The following is an 18,031-nucleotide window of genomic DNA, read 5'->3' on the forward strand; positions in this document are numbered from 1 at the left end:
TGAAGGGAATTAATAGAAGCAGTAGTGAAATAAATGAAGGAAGTGTGAGATAGTTGTGACGAATTGAGCGTCGAAAGGAATAGATATAAGGAATTTCACAGGAGAAGTAGTGATTAATTGCGGTGATGTGAATGTTTTTTCTAGGTTGTTTAACTGTCGTTAACTGGAGGAAAGAGTTGTGTAGAGATAATACGTATTTATGTCCTTCCCAAAGGAGGAACAGGACCATGTTGTAAAGAGAGGGTTTGGACTTAATTAGGAAGAGAGAGAGTAGGAGTATTGAAGATATTAACCAATGTCAAAGGTAAGTATGGGCTCATGTCATGAGGTCAGGAGACAGTTTGGGATATATATGCTGCCTTATGTGGTTTTGAAAGGACCATTAGGAATTGAGATTCTGCAGTAGGCACAATTAGACACAAGACAAACAACAGTCAATCACTGTTTATTTCTGTTTAATTTGTCGAAATTAAACCAGTGGAGATCAGGAACGGGAAAATCAAAAAGTTTGGTTCATATCTTCTCATAGGTGTTCAATATGACCCCCCTTGAGATGTGTGGCATATGTCAGTGCAGTATTCTAATTTTTCTCACACTGCAGCGAGCATGTCTTGAGTTACAGTTTCCACAGCTGGATCATATGGTCCAGTGCGACAGATCCATCGTTCAGTAATCCTTCGATTTAAAAATTCCCATGTTTCCAGATGCCAGTATGGCGGTGCCCCATCCTGTTGGCAAGGGAGGTCGTTCGAATCAATCTCCAATAGTGGAAAATAAAGTTTTCAAGCATATAGAGATATGTGCTTCCTATAACAGTGTTCTTGGCAAAGAAAAATGGACCGTACGTCATTTCCCGCGAAAATGCACAACACACATTAGATTTTGGAGAGTCCCTCTCATGCTGTAAAACTTTATGTGCTTGTTCCATACCCCATATGCTCACATTATGACGGTTTACCTTTCCATTTAAATGGAATCTTGATTCGTCTAAGCGTGGAAGAAAATTGTTATCCTCCATCTTGCCAGAACGAAATTACAGAACTCCACACATTGCTGTTTGTCGCCTTTACCAATAGCTTGCAGTTGCTGAATTTTGTATGGTTTCACGTGTAAACGTCGACGATACACACGCCAGACGGACATTGGGGGCATATTGAGCTGCCGAGCTGCATGCGAACGGATTTCTGCGGCCTTCTTGTGAAACTATGGCGAATGCGTTCGACTTCTGTGTCAGACACTCGGGGACGGCCCGGCGATTTGCTTTTCACAAACAACCTGTTTCTCGGAACTGTTCATGCCATCGTCTAATACTCTGTGCTGTAGGAGGATCCGAACCATACCCAGTACGGAAGTCACGCTGAACGGTTATTACTGATCCGCACTGCGCATAACGTAGAACACAAAACGCTATCTTTCGTCCCAACATAATTTTACTATAACTGAAGTGGGTGCACACTGCTGCTACCTAATGGGAACCATGTAAAACTTGAGAGTTTGCTCTTTCCAACAGTACCTTGTTCACGCACATACTTCAAATAACATAATGGTTATGGTGTTTTGAAATCGGATGATTCTTTTTGATACATCCTATATAATGGAAATCTTTGGAAAATGATAATGTAATATTAGGAGGAAAAGGAGTAAGTAACTCAGCAGTGGTATTAACGTAGAATGATTTTTTCTATTAGTTCTTTATCTCATGTGTCTATGTAGAAAGAAAATGTGCAGTTGTAATTATTTGTAAAGCTATTGTTTACAGATTTGATGTATGTGATGTGCAACATGTCAATGAAAGTGAGAGGCCAATATTAATGATGATGATCCATAATACCATGATACAGGGAAGATATATGTCCAGGAAAAGAGATATAGGAAGATGTATAAAGGATGTAAGAATGGAAAGGCTGCCCAGTAGTTGAATGTCGTCACAGAATGGGTGATGGTTTCTCTTTCTTGGTGATACTGCTCAGCTATGTTAATTGTCATTGGCATAACAAATATGGTACCATCGTGATTGAGGGCATATATATAAACTAGTTGACTACATGAATGGAGAAGAAATAAAGCACACTTTAACTGATCATTAAACAATCTAATAAACTACTTAACAATGAATATTGTGACAGTGAAGCTCAGTATTTGACTATGCTGTAATGAAATGGGGAGTAGGTTTTCAATCAGTAAATACACTGACAGAAAAAAGTCACAACAGAAAGAAGGAGTCGTGCGTTATAAACGAAAGTTGGTAGACGTGTTTCTACTCCTTAAAGACGACGTCTACTCAGATTTCGCGTCAGTCGCGTGAGAGTGGTTCCAGTAGCGCCACTCTGAGGACGCACATCAGGTTTGCTTGAAGTACACCCTGTAACGCTCGTGAGCGTCTATTAGTCAAGAATGCATTAAAGACACCCTTATCAATACCTCAATGAGTTTCAACGAGGTCGAGTAATAGGGCTAGAAGAAGCAGGATATTCCTTCTTTGATATTGCTGTAGCCACTGTACATGACTGACGGCAGCGGTGGTCAGTGGTCACGAGAATGTGTGGTTGCTAGAAGACCAGGCTCCTGACGGTCATGTGGCGCCACAGAGAGGGAATACCATCATGTTCGGCGTATGGCTCTGCTGCATCGTCCTGCATCTGCAGCAGCAAATTGAGCAGCGGTTACCACCATAGCGACGCCAAAAACTTTTACAAATCTTTTCCAGCTCTGAGACAGATGGGCTCTAGTATGCCTGACCCGAAGGCATCGCTATTTATAACTTCAGTGGTGTCAAGTGACAGCTCCTTGGAAATGTTGTGTGGGTCTGTTGTGTTTTATGGTGAAAGCTGGTTCTACCTCAGCGCCAGTGATGGCTGTGTGTTGATTAGCCAGTTGAGGGCCTGCGTCCAACTTGCCTGCATGCTTGACATACTGGACCTACATCTGGTGTTACGGTCTTGGGTGCGATTTCGTGTGACAGCAGGGGCACTCTCGTGGTTATCCCACGCACCCTCACTGCAAATTTGTACGTCAGTTTGGTGATCAGGTCTGCTGTGCTGCCTTTCATGAACAGCATTCCAGGCTTTATTTTCCAACAGGATAACGGTCCCCTGCATACTGAGATGATGATGTTTGGTTTGTGGGGCGCTCAACTGCGTGGTTATCAGTGCCCGTACAATTACCCAATCTTTGCTCAGTCCAATTTCGCCACTTTCCTGGATGATGATGAAATGATGAGGACAACACAAACACCCAGTCATCTCGAGGCAGGTGAAAATCCCTGACCCCGCCGGGAATCGAACCCGGGACCCCGTGCTCGGGAAGCGAGAACGCTACCGCGAGACCACGAGCGGCGGACCCCTTGCATACTGCTGGTGTAGCCCAAGATGTTGTATAGTGTGTTGACATGTTGCCTTGGCCTGCTCAGTCACCAGATATGTCTACAGTCGATCACATACTGGACATCAATGGACGACAACGCCAGTGTCAGCCACAAAACAGCATTAACTGTCCCTGTACTGACTGACCAAGTGCAACAGGCATAGCACTCCATCCCACAAACTGACAGCCGGTGCCTGTACAACACAATGCATGCGCATTTGATAACTTGCATTCAACATTCTAGTGGTTACACATGTTGTTAATGTATCAGAAATTCACATTTGCAATGGCTTGTCTCGCACTTACACCAACCTGTTATCTTGCAATGTTGATCACTTAAATGTTACCTGGAAAAATGTAGTCCGAAAATGTCATTAACTTACATTATTTTTTGGTGCGGAGATTTTTTTCTGTCAGTGTATGCAAGTAAAATAGACGAATTAAGTGATTTATAATTAATGAGAGTTACTGTAAATTTTAATCATTCAGACTGATAGTTTGTGAACAACAGGTAAGTTGAATATTATAACTAAATGCGCGATTAACAAGCCCTACAGATTCAGCTTCATTATAAGAGACTGATCAAGCATATGACGGTTTAATAGTAAAATAAAATGAAAATTTTCATGTTCTGCAAATACTGTATCAATCAAAAATTAAGATAAAATTGTAACTTGTGGAATCTGAGAATTATGCAGACAAGCGCACATGAGGGCTGCGAACACTGGTCGAATGGCAGCTGATGAAAGAACACTTCCAGGCGACGACGCAGCCTTCCAGTGAGGCCACCTGTTGGCGGCGTGCTGACAGGCCCAGAGGACGCAAGACGGGAGAGAAGAGAGACAGGAGAACGCTGGTCGCGCGGCGGCGACTTTTGCTGTCAAGCCAAGGGTGGGAGAGCCGCCTCGGCGCCAGGTAGTCTGAAGTGACGACCTCTAGAGGGAGGCAACTAGATCATCTCGCAGTTGGTGGGCGATTCCTTCTTCAGCCACATTGGGTGTTTCAAGAAGAATAGCAGGCATTACACCTACGTTGTCGACACTTGTAAACGCATGCTTCGAGACACAGTGATGAATGTCTTGCATTTCCTATCCACAACAGTAGAGAAGAGAAAATTAAATACGGCTCTGTACACACTGATGGAGTGTGCAATGCAGAATTACAGATTATACACACCCCTTCCTTCATTTTCTGATGATAATGGTGTTGGGCAGACTGTCATGCTTAGTGGTACTGTGTCAGAAAGCAATTTTCTCATGTTCCTTATTTATCCCTCCTGGAGAGAAATTCCTCATAGTATAACCCATGCACAAGCAGTGTCGGCGTCACTCCTAATTCAACCGACACCCATTGTTGGCAATACTATGTCTGGTAACACTACTCCATGAACAGTTCTTTATTGTTGTATCCTGTTGAGCAGCCTTTGCCTCTCCCTGTTGTCAAGACAATCAAGAAATATAACTTGATGTACCAACTGGGGGGAATGCAGTGGGGAAGCCACTGGGCATTCTGGTGAGATCCTCTCCTGGAACTGCAGGTTATGTAGCAAGAGTAAGTTGATCTGTGCCCTTCAGGTGCAGTTGAAAAACGCACAGGAGGAGCTAGATTGGATGAGGAGGGAGAAGGGGGTGGGGGGAATGGGAGCTGGCTGTTGGCGAGAGATCTGCTAGGAGAAGAAGATTTTCAGATAGTTTTACTATTGGTGTTTGCAATAGATATGACCAAGTGTCAGAATCTAGTGGAGAGGAATCTCTAGTAGCTGTAGATGTAGGAAGTATGCAGCAGACCTCAGCAGTTACGGTGGCTAGGACAGTTGCAAAGTCGAAGAGGAAGAAGAAGGTTCTGCGGTTAGGTAGTTCTCATGGCAGAGGTGTAGGCCAGCAGTTGCAGGTAGTGTTGGGGAGTGAGTACCAGGTCACCAGCATTGTGAAGTCTAATGCAGGATTGGCTGAGGTGACTGTTAACGTAGGGGGGTTATGTAGGGATTTTACTAAAGAGGATCAGGTAGTGATGTGGGTGGGGCTGGTAATAGTATTGATAGAGATGGGGCGTATGACATAGATGGTGACCTGGAAAAGATAGGCACTCAGACTGGCAACACGAATGTGCACTTCGTGGAACTGTTTCAGCGTCACGATCGGGCTCATCTTAATACAGCCGTCAGGCGTAATAACATGAGACTTGGGTGTGCGCTGATAACAGAAAGCATGAGTCACATTTCAGTGGTGTCGGTGGAGTCTATCAGCAGGACGGGTTTCACTAGACATGGCCTGCACCTCAACAGGTATGGGAAGGGGAGGTTGGCAAAGCTTATAGGTGACAGCATAGGTGGGGGTGGTGGGATCACTTATGGGAAAATTCCTGCAGTAGTGGGTGTTAGAGCTGCACCTTTTTTAGGTTGAAGTCAGCTGATAGGTATTCCTGCTTAAGGGAAGTCTCTCTAACAAAGGAACCACTTTTGACAAAGCTTAGGTATTAAAGATAAAGTTAGTGAACTGCTTATAGATGTTGACTCTGAAATTATTGGTATATTTGAACACTTCTTAAATAAGGAGATAATTAAGAGGCTTCCTTTACCAGGATACAGGTTGGATGGCAGCTTTTCTAGGAAATCTTTGCGGTGTGGGGGAGTAGTCATGTACGTGAAAAACGGTATCCCATTTGAGTCAATTGATGTTTCAAAGTACTGCGCTGAAAAGGTGTTTGAATGTTGTGCAGGTGTGGTTAAATTTAATGGAGCTAAACTTCTAACTGTTGTTATTTATAGAGCCCCAGACACCGACTTCACAACATTTTTGCTAAAGCTAGAGGAGGTTCTTGGTTCACTTTATAGGAAATACAAAAAGTTAGTTATATGCGGTGACTTCAACATTAATTGTATAAGTGATTGTGCAAGGAAAATGATGCTGGTAGACCTCCTTAATTCATATAATCTTATGCAAACCGTATTCTTAACAACGAGAGTGGAAGGGAACAGTAGAACAACCATAGACAACATTTATGTTCATTCCTCATTACTAGAAGGGCATTCTGTTAGCAAAAAGATCATGATGCACAAATTTTAACTCTAAAAGATTTTTTGCTGCAACACATGATAAATATAGTTATCAACTGTTTAAGAAAGCTCATCCAGTTGCTGTAGAGACCTTTGTAAACCTTATCAAGGAACAAGAGTGGCAAGATGTTTATAGCGCTGATACAGTAGATGATAAATATAATGCTTTTCTCAAGACTTTTCTCGTGCTCTTTGAAAGTTGCTTTCCGTTAGAACGTTCAAAACAGGGTACTAGCACAAATAGGCAGCCTGGGTGGCTGACTAGAGGGATAAGAATATCTTGTAGAACAAAGTGGCAATTATATCAAAACGTTATAAACAGGCAAAATCTAAATGCAGCAGCCCATTACAAACAGTATTGTAAGGTGCTGAAAAATGTTATTAGGAAGGCAAAAAGTATGTGGATGCAGATAGAATAGCTAAGTCTCAGGATAAAATTAAAACCATATGGTCAGTCGTAAAAGAAGTGGCTGGTCTAGAGAGACAAGTCGAGGATATAGAACCAGTGCGTAGTGGGAATGTCCGTGTTACTGATAAGTCGCGTATATGTACAGTATTTAATAATCACTTTCTGAATATAGCAGGTGAACTAAATAGAAACCTAGTCCCAACAGGGAATCACATAGCGCTCTTAGAAAAAAGTGTTCCGAGACTGTTACCTGAAATGCTCCTCCATGATACTGACAAGAGGGAGATTGAGTTAATAATTAAATCACTAAAGACCGAGAACTCTCATGGATATGACGGGGTATCTAGCAGAATACTGAAGTATTGTTCTATGTATGTCAGCCCAGTACTTAGCCATATCTGTAACTTTTCCTTTAGGAGTGGTCGGTTTCCCGACCGATTAAAGTACTCGGTAGTGAAGCCACTTTATAAAAAGAGAGACAGGGATAATGTTGACAATTTTAGACCTATTTCTATGCCATCGGTGTTTGCTAAAGTTATCGAGCAGGTTGTATATACAAGGTTACTGGAGCATTTAAATTCACATAATTTGCTGTCAAATGTACAGTTTGATTTTAGAAATTGTTTAACAACTGAAAATGCTATATTCTCTTTTCTCTGTGAGATTTTGGGCGGATTAAATAAAAGGTTGCGAACGCTAGGTGTTTTCTTTGATTTAACGAAGGCTTTTGACTGTGTTGACCACAAAATATTACTGCAGAAGTTGGACCATTATGGAGTAAGAGGAGTAGCTTACAATTGGTTCGCCTCTTACTTTAAGAACAGAAAGCAGAAGGTAATTCTCCGCAATATTGAGAGTGGTAGTGATGTTCAGTCCCAATGGGGCGCTGTTAAGTGGGGCGTTCCCCAAGGGTCAGTGCTGGGGCCACTGCTGTTTCTTATTTATATAAATGATATGCCTTGTAGTATTAAAGGTGATTCAAAAATATTTCTGTTTGCTGATGACACCAGCCTGGTAGTGAAGGATCTTGTGTGTAATATTGAAACAGTATCAAATAATGTAGTTCATGAAATAAGTTCATGGCTTGTGGAAAATAATTTGATGCTAAATCACAGTAAGACTCAGCTTTTACAGTTTCTAACTCACAATTCAACAAGAACCGATATTTTGATCAGACAGAATGGGTATATTATAAGCGAGACGGAACAGTTCAAGTTCCTAGGCGTTCGGATAGATAGTAAGCTGTTGTGGAAAGCACACGGCCCGGATCTTGTTCAGAAACTGAACGCTGCTTTATTTACCATTAGAACAGTATCTGAAATAAGTGACAGTTCAACACGAAAAGTAGTCTACTTCACATATTTTCATACACTTATGTCGTATGGTATTATTTTTTGGGGTAATTCTTCTGATTCAAAAAGGGTATTTTTGGCTCAAAAACGGGCTTTTCGAGCGATATGTGGTGCAAGTTCGAGAACCTCTTGTCGACCCCTGTTCAGTAGTCTGGGAATTCTGACATAGCCCTCACAGTATATATTTTCTTCAGTGTCGTTTGTTGTTAGCAATATTAGCCTATTCCCAAGAGTTAGCAGCTCTCACTCAGTTAATACTAGGCAGAAATCAAATCTGCATGTGGAATGCACTTCCTTTACTCTTGTGCAGAAAGCAGTGCAGTATTCTGCTGCATCCATTTTCAATAAGCTACCACAAGAACTCAAAAACCTTAGCAGTAGCCCAAACTCTTTTAAGTCTAAACTGAAGAGTTTCCTCATGGCTCACTCCTTCTATTCTGTCGAGGAGCTCCTGGAAGAGCTAAAAAATTAAGCAAATTCCAGTGTTATATTGTTGATTTTCTTTATTTAAACTTAAGACTTATCCCCAGAATATGTTTTTTATATTTCATTTTATCTGTTTCTACTATCGTGTTATAACTCCATATATTGACTCGTTCCATGACCATGCAGACTTCTTCTTAATTTGGTCCCACGGAACAATAAATAAATAAAAATAAATAAACTCGTTTTCTTTCCCCTTTGTAAAGTACCAACATTTGCTTTTCTTTTATTGTTTGAGCATAGACTGTTGTTTTTGCATCATTCACTATAGTTGCTAAAAATCAAATGTCCTTGTAATTTATATTAGGGTTCAATAGATGTACTTAATCAAGGGACTATATATATGCATGTCTTCTGAACATCATATATATTAAGTAGGAGGGAATTTTATATTTGTTATTGACAAATGGAATGAATTACTAATCAAGGGGACCGACAACAAGGTGAGTGGATGGGATAGCTTAACTGATATTGCAAAACTTTTGAATTCAGAGGGAACTAGTTTTTGCAAGCTGGGCATATTCAAGGAAGAAGTGCTTTACCATTATCATAGCAACATTTCAATAAAAGCCTTAAGTGACATTATCGGCGAAAAGAATGAATCAAATTGTGTGGCAATCATATGTGTGAGTGAAAAATTTTGTGTTGCTGCTATAGTTTGCTAAAGTAACCCTGTTTCCATATCCTAACTGATCATATTTCAACTAATGGTCAGGTACTCCATCCGCCAAACAAAATAAAAAATAGATGAAAGAGAGAGAGTAAAATTTGACTGTTTGCATCATACCTTACTCATTAATGTAATACTACCCACCCTGTTCTCTATGTTCTAACTGGTTCTTTGTGCAAGTAAGGGTAGATTTTTCGCCTGTGTCAGCAGAGGTTTTAGGAAGCCAGTAGTTCGGTAGAGCAAGGATTTCACACTTTTTCCGTGTGGTCTAAGAAACAGGAGACAATATGAGAGTCCAGCAGAATACAAAGAAATGATGACTCACGAAGACTCGTGCTAGTAAATAAATAGGTGTTTTTACACCTGTGCCCTTCCGTCGAAGTGCTTTTTTGCACTACTGAGTGAGAGTGTGAAAGGGTCCTGTAGCCACCTTTCATTAGTCCGGTAGCCCATTTTCATTACCATTTATCTTTCTTTTCCTTGTTTCTCTTTTCTCTTTACTCTCATAGTGGCGTGATTGAATGAATGTGGTTGTGTGTCACGTTGCTAGACGGTGGCGTAGTCTGCTGCAGAAAGTCTGCGGTAGTCGTACAGATTCAGCAGCAGTGGTACAGAATAGCCAACTCTCGTAGTGGTCAAGTCGGCAAAGAGGTTTTCGCTACTTGTGAGAAATCCACCTGCGTTAGGTTGGTGGCGGAAATGGCATCTTTGGGTTTTCCGGGCCACGCGGAGCGTGGAAGAGGCTGGAGAAGCGGGAGGCAGTCTGCCGCCGGTACGGGAAGCGTCCACAGCTGTGCTCCAGTCGAAGAAGGGTGAGTTAGACTGACCGCGTGGCGCGCTGTTACTTGGCGAGGGGAGAGCTGTTAGCTTTTGGTCTCGCTTTTCAAATCTGGAAGATTGCTTTGCCTTGTCGCAGCAAGGAATGCAGAACTTTGGCAGATATTTCTTTTAGCGAATTTCTGTAGCAGACTTGGATCCGCCGGAAGAGCGCCACACAAAGTTGTCGATAAGAAGTGAGCACTCGCTTCTGTATGAATGTCTGTTTGCCTTCAGCTGTGCCTGCATAAGCTTTCACCTTTCTAAATATTTAGAGCTTTGCCTTCTCGTAAATTTTCCGTGCTTTATGTGTCTTTCGTCCGTGGGGAGCCAACCACGTGGTAGAACATTCTAGTTGTTGGGCTACCGGCATCACTAACTGTCCGATCGCATGTTTGTTTTAGATAATGTTAACATGATTGTGTGATGTGATATTGTTGGAATTTGGGCACTATACCTAGAAATTGTGTCTCCACAAACCACGTGTTATCAGGAATCGGGTACATGCCTCACATCTTTATCCTAGGAATAAATGATTTTACCTACAATTTTCTCTTGTGTTCCGAGATTACGTTTTTGCACCTAAGCCACTCACCTCGTAGCTTTCCCGTTAGCACATCCAATGTGTTTCCTTATGCACAGGTCCAGTGATTAGTCTCCCCTTGTATTTTATAACAAATGCTTTAGATTAAGTCTTATTTTCAGGTGTGTTGCTGGGAGCTGATCTTCTGCACAGTGTTCTTGCATGTGCTATTTTATTTTAAATGTTTGACTGTCGTGAACAGTGCACGGGGAACACTATTAATTACATTGTATCCGCTATGAGCGACATCACAACGTATGACTTTTGTGATTTTCTGGTCTGTGATCAAATTAATTTATTTTCCGACTCGACCAAACCTTCGATTAGTTGTATGGTTAGAGTCGGTGGCGACCCTAATCTTCTCACGTTAACTTCCCAAGCAATAAGTATTTACATTCCCAATAATAATGTAATAACCCGTAGAAACAGGTTAGTTACAAGTGTCACAACAAACAGACATCAAGGCCTGATGGGGTACAAGACTTCTTCTCCACCCGCAGGCAAGAAAGAAACGTAATATATGTTTTGAAAGAAAAAACAAAGGTGAAAAGCTGGCAAATTGAAGAATGACTTTTACGCAGTTTTTGGTGGGAGAAAAAACAGCAATATAATACTCACGCCATTGGCCACGGGTGGATCAGCTCTTTTCTTACTGTAGGCGACTTTTTTTAGATGCGGACTCAGTGAAAAGCAGAGACGGGAGAAAGGTTAGTGAACTCATATTTTCTTCCCGGTCTTCTGAATGGATGCAACAGGAAGCGCAAACGCCCTTGACTTGGCAGAAAATGGTACTTACACGTAGAGTCCTCGTTCCTTGTGAGGCAGCTCGAATCGGCAGATGAGTTCTGGTAGTGTGAACCTGCACTACCCGCTGACTACTCGTCGCCACACAACAACTGTGGCGAGAATGTCTGGCGGCTTTAGCTGGTTTGGACGGAACAAAGCAAGTGGCTTTCTAGTACTTCAGTAAATCCATACAGGCTCATCCATGACCGGGTGGACAGGCAGAACGGCCCGTTTAATTTCGTTTCTCTTTTCGGTTTCGCAGGATCCACCTGCAGCTGAGTGTGCTAAATTAATATATTAGAAAACTAGTTACTACAGATCTCATTCGTTGCAGATAACTTTGTCAAACATATCAGTGTTTATTGAAACTTACTTTCATGTTTCAATTAGGTGTTCTTTGTCATTTGTTTGACTAATTTCGAAGCAGAGTCCGTTATTAATCTGTGTACATTGTTTATTTCCTTTATAATAAAATTGTTTCACATCGACCAAGTCTTTGATTTTACAATTCGATGATCCTTTTCACGCAGTCTATTAATACTGAATTATGGAAATGCCAGTCTCAAGAATCAGTGCTGCGTGGAGTGGCCGCGCTGTTTGAGGCGTCGTGTCAGGGGCTGCGCGGCTCCTCCCGCCGGAGGTTCGAGTCCTCCCTCGGGCATGGGTGTGTGTGTGTGTGTTGTTCTTAGCATTAGTTTGTTTAAGTAGTGTGTAAATCTAGCGCCCGATGACCTAAGCAGATTGGTCCATTAGGAATTCACACACACGCACACACACACACACACACACACACACACACACACACACACACACAAAAGACTCAGTACTATGGCCGTCCTTTGTTTATAGCGTTAATTAAAACGCATTGTATAACATTTTTATCGAGCACCTGAGTTCTTTTGGGAACGTTCAGCGTCTGAGCAGCTCAGATGATGCAGATCATTGTACCATTCGATAAAGAGAGGTCAGCTCATTTGGCATTTGGCAACCTTGTAAATAAAGAGGCAGATATTTGCTTGAATTGTACATGGAGTGCTCTTCTCTGTCTGGTCAAACAAGAGACGGACAGAGTTAATACTACTTGCTGAACCATTAGTAATTATTATTCACTATCGGCAAGTTACGATGTTGGTCATCATTGGTTGTGTCGTCGCTAAAGTTGTTTACAGTGCGAAATCAGTCTTCCTGCAGATGAGAATCTTTGGTTTTTGTTCACAAACCGATGCCTTAAACTTCCTTGTACAGCACTTTCTCGTTGCATTTTCGCCTCGAAAACGGCGGTGTGTGCACCTGTAGAAATTTCGGCTGTTGTTGAGGACGTGACCTGGCTGTATTCTCCTAAGTTGTTCTACCATTTTGTATGCCAGTAGGAATCTAAGAGAAAAAGTGTCTGCGAACAAATCTAATCTCACCGCTCAGTTTCTAGGGTCCACGGAAGCCAAAGACATATCTTGTCTTCCAGATGCTATGTGATTCCTTCGTGTCCTCTGAAGTTAAAACTTACACGGACAGAAAAATTTTGTGTGCAATCGAAATTGTGGACGCCAACAACAGTAAGTTTACAGTATTTGATGAAAATGAGGAAAAAAACAGTTTTCAGAACTGGTTTTTAAGAGTGGATTACAGTGAGGTGACAAAAGTCATGGGATAGCGACATGCACATACACAGATGGCGGTAGTATCGCGTACACAAGGTATAAGAGGGCGGTGCATTGGCGGAGCTGTCATTTGTACTCAGGTGATTCATGTGAAATAGTTTCCGACGTGATTATGGCCGCGCGACGACTATTAACACACTTTGAACGCGAAATGGTAGTTGGAGCTAGACGTATTTCCGGAAATCGTTAGGGAATTCAACATTACGAGATCTGCAGTGTCAAGAGTGTGCCGAGAATACGAAGTATCAGGCATTACCTGCCACCACGGCAACGCAGTGGCCGACAGCCTTCACTTAACGACCGAGAGCAGCAGCGTTTGCACAGGTTTGTCAGTGCAAATAGACAAGCAACATTGCGTGAAATAACCGCAGATATCAATGTGGGACGTACGACGAACGTATCCTTTAGGACAGTGAGGCAAAATGTGGTACGGAGGGCTATAGGAGCAGCTGCCTTCGCTAACAGCACGACATAGGCTGCGGCGCCTCTGTCGAGCTCGTGACCATTTCCATTGGACCCCAGACGACTGGAAAACCGCGGCCTAATCAGATTAGTCTCGGTTTCAGTGGTAAGAGCTGATGGTAGGGTTCGATTGAGGCACAGACCCCACAAAGCCGTGGACCCAAGTTGTCAACATGGCACTTTGCAAGCTGGTGGTTGTTTCTTAATGGTCTGGGCTGTTTTTACATTGAATGGACTGGGTTCCCTGGTCCAACTGAAACGCACATTGACTGGAAGTGGTTATGTTCGCTACTGGTACACCATTTGCAGGCTTTCATGGACTTCATGTTCCCAAAAGACGATGGAATTTTTATGAATGACATTGCGCCATGTCACTGCGCCACAATTGTTCGTCGCTGACTTGAAGGACATTCTAGACAATTTGAGCGAATGATTTGAGCACTCACTGAACGTTTATGGGAGATAACAGAGAGGTCAGTTTGTGCACAAAATGCTGCACAAGCAACACTTTCGTAATTATGGACGAATATAGAGACAGCAGGGCTCAAGTTTTCTGCAAGGGACTTCGAACGACTTGTTGAGCTGCTGCACTAGACCGGGAAAATGGTGGTCGGACACGACATTTGGAGGCATCCCATATGTTTTGTCACCTTAGTGTAAGTTTTGTGGAGGTACTTTGAGAAAATACAACGTTAAAAGTGTCTTATTTTATATAATTTTGCAAATCTTAAAAGGTACGTCGTGATCCTCACACATAATGTAAGATGAGGTAGTCGAGAAGATGGCATTACACAGCTGGAAAGGTCCCGCCAGATGAGTCGGAGTGCTAGGGAACAAAAGGGAGAGACTTTTCCGTAAAAAGTAGGTGTGCGAATGTGGGCAGGTGGTGGCAGAGGGAACGCCGGCTTCAGAGCCGCATGTTGCGGAGTAGCCAGGAGCGGTAGGCGTCGACGCGCGTGTAGACGCCGGGCCAGCCCGGCTTGCCGCAGGGGTCGGGCCCGTAGCTGGCGACGGCGACGGCCACGGTGACGGCGTCGGCCGGCCGCGTGCCCATCAGAGGGCCGCCCGAGTCGCCGCGGCACGAGTCGCGCCGCTCGCCGCCCGCGCACACCTGCCGCCGCGGGTCCACGCGCAGCGACGCCTCGCCGCCGAACTTGGCCGCGCACGCGCCGCCCTCCACCACCGGCACCATCGCCTGCAGCACCACCGGGCTCCAGTTCTCTGAGGCAGACGACGCACCCACACTCTCACTGATGCTACTCGTAACGTCGAAACGTAAAAAAAAAAAAATTGTTTATTGTTTATCCAAATCCAAACCATTCACCTGACCTCTCTCTCTGTCACTTTCTCTTTCACAAGCTGCGTCACTGTAGCGAATAAAACAGTGACCCTTATATAGAATAAATTTCCTTTAATTTACGTTTAGGGTGACAAACTTTTTGTTCACAGATTACCGGTTTCGGTCTATAATGACCACCTTCAGATCTGTGTTTTATGAAAACAATTTCCTAATGTACTGCAGCCATAGTGGCATCCTCAAATGTTAAATGCGTATTCAGCACCAGCATCGTCAAATATATATATATAAATAACAGCATATGCACGAGTCATGTTGTCATTCACACTCACTTATAAAACAAAGATCTGAAGATGGTCACTATAGACCGAAACCGGTAATCTGTGAACAGTTTATGACCATAGACGTAAATTAAAGGAAATTTATTCTCTCTCTCTGTCTCTTTCTCTCTCTCTCTTTCTCTATCTCTATCTCTCTCTCTCTCACTCACACACACACACACACACACACACACACACACAAAAGCTAAGAATCTCAGATCTCAATAACAATTCGAAATCGCGGGAAACAATACAAACACGAAAAGAAACAAATGAGCACTTCGTAGCTACGTCAATGTGTAAAGTGGTGACTGAAACCTTATGTTTGCTGATAAAGTCTACCATATCCGTCTCTAAAATCTAAAAACGACAATAACAAAAGAATACGTTTTTTAACGCGTCATAAACGAAGAAAGCAAGAGCACACCACAAAAAGAACCGCGTAAGAAACACTCTAAAAAGCAAGAGATAATACTGCGGTTTTCAGTCCAGAACAAATGATGAATGGAAAACGTTTTGTTCTTTGCATATGACAAGCTGTAGGATGCATGGTAGATATAAACTACCAACATGCATAATTGAAAGCGTCATTTAAGATATGTGAACTGACGTATAATCATCTTATATCCAAATTGGTATCTTAGAGCTAAATTCTTTAGGACTGTGTTTAAGTGTACAATAAATAATGACTCAACTCAGTAACTGTGATGGTTCAAATGGCTCTGAGCACTATGGGACTTAACATCTATGGTCATCAGTCCCCTAGAACTTAGAACTACTTAATCCTAACCAACCTAAGGACATCACACAACACGCAGTGATCACGAGGCAGAGAAAATCCCTGACCCCGCCGGAAATCGAACCCGGGAACCCGGGCGTGGGAAGCGAGAACGCTACCGCACGACCACGAGCTGCGGACAGTAACTGTGACTATAAACGTACACTAACATAAAATTTGACATCTAATAATCGCTCCTTTGTTCGTGTTAATAACTTTTAGCCAAAAATTCACCTCCACAATACGATAACATCTAATAATAATTATCAGAAAAAATAAATAAAAACCTGACGAACATAGTACCAAGTTCTGCAACATGTCCGCGTAAAACAAAACTAATAAAACAGCGTCTTGAATAGGGCGGAATTCCCCTCCCGCGTTTTAGGTCGCACTCCCGCCAGCTATGAAAATGTATTTTAAGTATTTTATGCCATTAAAAAAAACTTTGTGTCCTGCGTTACGGCAGGTTTTGTCATGGGGGAAGCCTCGTCAGAGAGGTCCACCGCATGAGCGTCTAGAGAAGTGATTCCGGTAGTGGTTTCCCGTTACCTTCCACTGACGATGATGAAATGATAATGAGGACAACACAACACCCAGTCCCAGAGCGGAGAAAATCTCTGACCCAGCCGGGAATCGAATCCGGCCCCTTGGCGTGACAGACCTCCGCGCTGACCACTCACCTATCGGGGCGGACTTTATGCCATTGTCAAGGTTTCTTTTAGTTCTTTGTTGTTCTGATAACGTGACACACGAGGAAGATGTACATTCAGCTCTACCTGTGTTTCGTTGTTTAATCAAGAAAAAGCTATTGCATGTCAGCAGAGTCCTTAATCCACGGTTCCTGCGGATATGCACAGTCTGTCCACTTCCGTTTTCACTGATTTTGTGAAATTCCAGACTGCAAAGTTATCTCGTCGCAAGTTCTGTCGTTATGGTCATTGAAGTTTCAACAACAGCCATGTGGAAGGTCAAAGCGCTAGCATTGCTGAAGTAGGCATCTTGGTCACGAATGTAATAGTACGTGTCTAACACTCGTTTGAAGATGGTGGTCGTGCAGAGAGGCAACATTAAGTTTTGTGTTAAGTTTTGTGTTTGAGGGCGAGAATTCATCGAATTTACCCCAAATACCGAGAGGCATGTTTATGGTCGCCCTTCACGACAGCACCCGAACCAACAGAGTGAAGATGGTGAACGAGTTTTTGGCCAGCGAACAGATCACAGTGCGGGATCACCCACCGTATTCGTCGCATGTGGCGAAGACTGTTTCCCTAATTGAAGTTGTAGTGAAAGGACACCGTTACGACGCAATTAAGAACAGCCAAGAAAATTGTACCGCAATACTAAATGCATTTCCAGTACAGGATCCCTGTGACTGTTTCAAAATACTTTTAAAACGATTTCAGCTGCGATTTGATTCAGGGAAACACTATTTTGAATAAATACATTGGTTTCGTGAACCTAATTTATGACTCATATTTTTCATGGCCACAGCATTAACTGACAGGGACACACTGTGTACTTATTTTACAGTCGTTGGCTGCCCAGGATCCATTTTATGTTTGAGGTGATCTTAGCTATTAAATAATAAATAAAAACATCGAATAATGTTTCTTTCAAGTTGTTCGGTGCAAATGCATAGACATCTAGCACCTGTCTTAGTGTTGCCAACATATTATTTAATAAGATAGAGACATCGGAATCGCTGGGCTCAGCAACTCGACGCTCCAAAACTGTCCAAACACCTGCCACTACCGTCCACCTTCAGTCTAGACTGCAGCTTTTACTCTGGTACGTTGCGGTGACGTTCACTTGGAGTCAAACAACTTTTACGTCAGGATTACGACTTGTCTTATGAATCAAGCGAAGTTTCATGTAGCTGTAACTGTAGCTGATGACTAATTACTACGTATATAGATAATTCAGTGATTCAAAATGAGATTCGAAACCTCTCACAAACTACCGGGCTTGGTCACATGTAAACTGTGTTTATGAAATAGTA

General features: G+C 42.7%; 1 protein-coding gene across 2 annotated transcripts in view; it reads right to left on the reverse strand.

The window, feature by feature from the left end:
- Positions 1 to 12,980: 12,980 nt before the first annotated feature.
- Positions 12,981 to 18,031, reverse strand: part of LOC126177442 (CLIP domain-containing serine protease HP8-like) — a 79,011-nt gene continuing 73,960 nt past the window's right edge. Inside the window, exon 6 of one of the 2 annotated variants that reach the window (XM_049924456.1) lies at positions 12,981 to 14,832. In XM_049924456.1, the coding sequence (XP_049780413.1) occupies positions 14,330 to 14,832 (503 nt within the window). In that variant the 3' untranslated portion in view covers positions 12,981 to 14,329. Of the gene's footprint in view, positions 14,859 to 18,031 lie in introns of both variants that reach the window. The other variant, XM_049924457.1, reaches the window with a different exon arrangement.

Source organism: Schistocerca cancellata, chromosome 1 (genome assembly GCF_023864275.1).
Source record: "Schistocerca cancellata isolate TAMUIC-IGC-003103 chromosome 1, iqSchCanc2.1, whole genome shotgun sequence".
In the NCBI taxonomy this organism is placed as follows: Eukaryota; Metazoa; Arthropoda; class Insecta; order Orthoptera; family Acrididae; genus Schistocerca; species Schistocerca cancellata.